Source organism: Cucurbitaria berberidis (genome assembly GCF_010015615.1).
Source record: "Cucurbitaria berberidis CBS 394.84 unplaced genomic scaffold K460scaffold_1, whole genome shotgun sequence".
Lineage (NCBI taxonomy): Eukaryota > Fungi > Ascomycota > Dothideomycetes > Pleosporales > Cucurbitariaceae > Cucurbitaria > Cucurbitaria berberidis.
In genome coordinates this window covers 1585625-1591087 of record NW_024468935.1, presented here as the reverse complement: position 1 = coordinate 1591087, position 5463 = coordinate 1585625, and the positions used below count along the sequence as shown (strand labels likewise).

Below are 5463 nucleotides of genomic sequence, written 5' to 3'. Positions count from 1 at the left end.
CCTTTTACTATAGCTACTGTTGACTACGCCTTAGGCAGCACTGCAATAGGTGCTTTTAGTAGAGGTAGCAGTAGTAGTAATAATAATAATAACTATTAGCTTCTCTATCTTTGCAGCTACTACTTCGCTAATAGTAGTAATAAAAAAAGCTTTTTCTAGACTTATAACCTGCGCTTAGCTAAGAACTATTTTTTTAAGTAGTATAAGTTTTTTTATGCTAATACTTAGTTATAAGCTTATTTTGCGCAATAGAGAGCTAAAAGTAGTAGCAAGTAACTTTTAACTTTATCTGCGCACTAGCCTACTTCTTCTAGCAGCTAGTAGCCTAGGGCATTAATTTTAGCTTTTACTTTTAATTTTCTGCAGTTTACTAAGACGATATTAAGGGCTACTTGTCCCTAGCGTTTATTTGCTTTGCTGGCGCTATTTTAAGTATTTAGCAGCTTTTTAGAATAAGTACTACTTGTAGATACTATAATTCTAATATTAAAGCAGGTAAGATGTGCTTTTCTTTTTATGCTAATAGTCTTTTGCTAACTTTGCTAGTTATCTAATAAGCAGCTGCTAGCAACTAAGTTTACTTTGCTAACAATTGCTATACTTATTGCCTAAGCACTAGGGCTAGCTATACTTTTAATAGCTGCGCGCAATCCTACTATTAAAGCCGCCTTTTTAACTATAGAGCCTGTAATAAGTATGCTTTTAATAGCAATACTGCTTGCTATAGCTTTTATAGTAGGTTTCTAATCCTTATCTAAAGATTTTTTTTGCTAACTTTTAATACTAGATTGCTTTTCTATAGATGCTGTTAGTACTGTTTTTACTTTTGCAGAGATTACTGCTATTTATAGCTAAAGTTATCCTAAGCATTCTAGCTTTCCTAGTCTGCGAGGTCCTTAGGCTTATAGTTGTACTGCAAGCTTAGTATTTATAGATTTAAACAACCTGCGTAGCCTGCGTAGCTTTTGTAGCCTAATTTCTCCTTTTACTTAGTTTAGTAGTTTAAATGCTTTTTGAAGCGGCAGCAGTAAAAGCAAGGGCTGTAGTAATACTTCTAGTTCTTAAATTAGCGGTATTCTTCAGGCCTAGCAAATATAGGCAGATTAGATAATAATAAGCAGTTGGCATAGATTAAGCTGCCTATCCAAAAATTTTTAAAAACTAGTTTTTAGATGTGCTACTGGCACTTAGGGCTTCTATCTTCTTTAATAGCCTACTAATAAATTTTTTCTTTTTTTTCCCTTCCTTTTAATTTTTTCGCAGCTTTTTTAACTTTTTTTTTCTGCTTGCGTAACTTTACTCTAACTTGCTTTTAGTATTTATAATTGCCTCTTTTTTCTTTATTGTCCTAAGAATATTATTTTGTAAAATTTTATTAACAGCTTTTTGGGGCGCATTGTTAGACCTTTAATTTAGAATATATAAACCTATTGGAACATAGCCCTTTAGCAAAAGCTTATTATCTTTGGACAATAAAGTTTTAGTATCTGTAATAGAAAGTATTAGTAGTAGTAGTTTTTTAAGTGCTTGTGGGGTGCTTGGGATTAGCATTACTATCTAAAACTTTTTAGTTTCTGGATACAACTTTAGTTTTCCTGCTAAAATTTTAGCTTTAAGCGTCCTTAGCATTTCTTTAAACTTTTTTAGCCTATTAGCTTAAGTAGTGCTTGCAAATACTACTCTATTCAAATTTTTAAGCTAATAATAGCTTTTATCTGGGTTTGTAGTGCTTATTTAGTAGGGTCCTAGCTACTTCTTAGCAAGCTTTTAATTTAAGCTTTTATTAATAGCTTTTATTGCGTCCTAGATTAATACTAACTTGCCTTCTTGCAAGGCAATTAGCACTTTTCTTTTTTTATTTTAACTTTTAGTTGCTTTTTTACAAAGCTTTTTTGTACAATTAACTGCTTCTTCTAAATTTTCTTACTAGAATTGTAGCTGGGTAGCTCGAACCGCAAGCAAATTAGTATAACTTTCTATTACTAACTATAGTAAACTCTGCTAAGTAGGTACTATAAGTTCTATTAAAAGTATAGAGTTCTGGCTGAGAACTAGTTGCGCAGGAGAATATTTAAAAAAACGTTGCAGCGATACATGCTTGGCTTAAGTAACTGCTGCTAAATTGTTTACCTAAAAGCTAGTTAGCTTTGCTAAAGCATAAATATAGCCTTAATATCCCCTTTTAATAAGGCCTTAAGCTCTTAAATTGTACGCAGAGGCTTGTATGCAGTAAATTCTAAAAAAAGTAGCAAGCGCTTTAACTACTAACTTATTTTTAGTGCTTCTATTAATAGAAAGCTTCTGTAGTACTTTTTACTTACAGCAAATTTCCTTAAAAATAAATTAAACTATAATTTTTAAATTTGCAGTATAAACCGCACAAGCTTTAGGCTATCTTAAAAAATATTTGCGGGCGATTAATAAGTAAGTCTTCTTTTTAACTTTTAGTATAAACGTAATATTAATAGTCTACTACATTTACAATACTTAAGAGTATGTTGTATTAAGCTCTGCTTCCCTTCTAGCTTTTTTAATTAATTAATATTTTTTATAAGGGCCGAGTTGCTTTGCTACTTGCTAATACATTCCTTTCTACTAGTATTGCTAGTTAATTGCTCCAAACGTAGTTTAAATACTCTTGTGTTTTAGTTGCTTATGCATTTTTTAAATTAGCGCTGCTTGCGTTTTGGGCCTATTAAGCACCCTTTGCGCTAGCATTACCTTAGTAGCTTTTTTAAATAAGTACTTTTCTTAGATAAAAAAACAGGTTGCTTTTTTAGTTTAAGCTTAGAGTATTTTGCTTTGTATATAAGTCGGGCGTTTTAGTGTCTAGAGGAAGACTGCTATTTTTTCTAAGTTTTTATTATACTCCTTAACTAAGTATTGTAGTTTAATTAAGCTTTTGGCTATATAAACTTCTTTATACCTTTTTAGAATTTAATTAATAAAGGGCTTTAGGTTGTCTTTATTTTCTAAAAAAAGCTTCTAGTTTTCTGGTTAGGGATACCTTAAAAGTGCATTAAGAATAATATTTTTCTTGCCTAGTACATAGACAATATTAAAGTTTTACTAAAAAATTATTGCAAGCTATTGGTTTATTACAGAGCCAGGAAGGTTTAATAAAAATTAGTTTAATTAAGCAATTAGGACTTTTACATCTGTTTTAACAATAAATTAGTAACTATACAAATAAAACTAAAATGCTTTTAGCGCCCAAACTAGAGCTTTGCACTCTAGCTTTATTAAATACTATTAGAATTCTGCTTCTAACTACAAGGTACTATTGAATCTGATTAAGTATTGCTGTCTATTAGCTCTAACTTGCTTTAGGTGTGCTCCTCTACTAATATTTAAAGTATTTACTCTAAAGTATATTGCTTTTTTTTTGTAGTTTATTACTACTAGCGCAAAAGGTTAAGTAATTGCGCCCTTAATTAACTGCATTGCCTTTTGTTGGCTCTCTCCCCAGCTCTATTTAGTATTTTTTCAAAGTAACTTAAAAAGCGGCTTAGCTTTTAGGGAGAAACAGAAGATCTACTGCTAATAATACACTGCAATTCTAATAAACTGTTAAACTTCCTTTACCATTCGGCATTCGGGCTAGTTTAGTATTTTTAAAACTTTATTATTACTAGGATATTAACCTTGCTAGTCTACTTTATATCTAACTATAATTATTTTTAATACTCCCTACTAAGACTTTATAGCTGATACTGTCGCCTTAGCTTGGGCTATATTAATAAGTATTTAGTTTACTTGCTGTATATGCTTAAAAATAAATTAATAAATCCTATTTAATACTTCCTTATTGTTGTACTTTAACTTTGGGCCAGCTACCTTTATATTATTAATAAAGGGCGCTGTATTTAGGAAGTAGTTTTTAAGGATCTTTATAATAGTGCGAATAAATATAGCAACTAAGTTTATAGCTCTTTGCAGTAAAGTATACTGCCTTATAAGCCTAATTAGAGTCTAGAATGCCGTAATATCTCGGCTGGCTAAGTGTAATTTAATCTAGTTATATCCTAAGAATATATTAAAATATAAATATATTGCCCTTCTAGCAAATCTTTCTAAAAACTTATTAGCAGAAAACGGAATATACGCATCTTTTTTAGTAATAGTATTATATTGCTAGGCATTATTAATTAACTAAAAGTCTGTCGCCTTAGTAGGATTCTTAACTTTAAGCACTAGGAAATATAAATTCCTATACTAGCTATTGCTGCGCTCGAGTATCTCTCAATTTAGCTTTATTCTTATTATATTAATAATAATTAGTTTAAGCTTTCTAAGGCACTAGAAGCCCTTTACTTGCTACGCTTTATAAGGCACAGTTTGAATTTTATACAGTAGCTAGATATTCTAATGTATTGTTAATATATCCTCAAAGTCCCAAGCTAGCGTATTTTCTTGCTAAAATATTAGACTTTAAAATAGTTAAACTTTATTTAGTAGCAGGTTTTCTCTTATATTTATTTTTACTAGCTATTTAGCTGTTAACTGATGCCCCTACAGGAAGCTCGCTGTCTTTTTTCCAAAAATATAGTTATATAAACTTAGGTCTAGGCCCTTTAATAATGCTCTCTTAATATACTGCGCAATAGCTTTTTTTTTCTAATCCTCCCTTCTAAGCTCTATCGGCTAATCTAGTTAAAGTACATTAATAGGCTAAACCTTATTGCCTACTTTTTTGTATAGGGTATTTACTTCCCCTAAACCCTTCCTACTTCTTAATTAGCGCTATTTTTGACTTTTTAGCTCCTCGAAAGACTTTTAAAAGTCTTCCCTTATTTTTTTATGCTTTTTACTAATATCCTTAGTTTTAAAAAAATTTTAATATTTTTAAATTTAGATTCCTAGGCGATCTTCTATTAAGCATACTTTCCTAGTAAGTATATTTTCTACTCTTTTCCTTCCTCGTTAATTGCAATTAAATTAGCTATTAGAGCTAAATCACACCCTATAAACAAAACTTCTTTCTGCCTATTAAGGGACCTAATATAATATATAGTGCAGCTAAAAGTATTAAAGTAGATTTAGAGCCGGGTAGCTAAATACTAAAAAATACTAAGTAGGATTGCTTTTTTCAACTTTCGCACCACCCAAAAATGCGTTAGGATTAGTATCCTACTAACTATAATTAGCATTTTATATATAGTACTAATAAAAGGGTCTACGCTTTTATCTGCAGTAATTATTCCTTACTAAAGCTTAATTAGTAGCCTTTTTTAATTAAGTTTAGTAATATATATATTAAAAGCTTTTGCAGTAGATAGTCTTATTATATTTAGCTACAAGCCTGTGTTGATTAGGGCTTAACTTATGCCTCTATATAAAAATATCCAATACGTAGGGAGCTGACTTTTGATTAATAGCCTCTAGTATTAGCTTTTAATTTTTAGTTAAAAGTTAGATAGTAGCTGCAACTGTTCTTTAATATATTTATTTTCTTTATCCTCT

The 5463-nt window shown here is 30.3% G+C and overlaps 1 protein-coding gene across 1 annotated transcript; it reads right to left on the bottom strand.

The window, feature by feature from the left end:
* Positions 1 to 4904: 4904 nt before the first annotated feature.
* K460DRAFT_272672 (uncharacterized protein) lies at positions 4905 to 5204 on the bottom strand (the record flags this gene model as incomplete). Its single annotated transcript, XM_040927819.1, has 2 exons — positions 4905 to 5019; positions 5062 to 5204. Coding segments are annotated over 2 exons (258 nt in total), but the record flags the coding sequence as incomplete, so codon positions are not given.
* Positions 5205 to 5463: the final 259 nt, after the last annotated feature.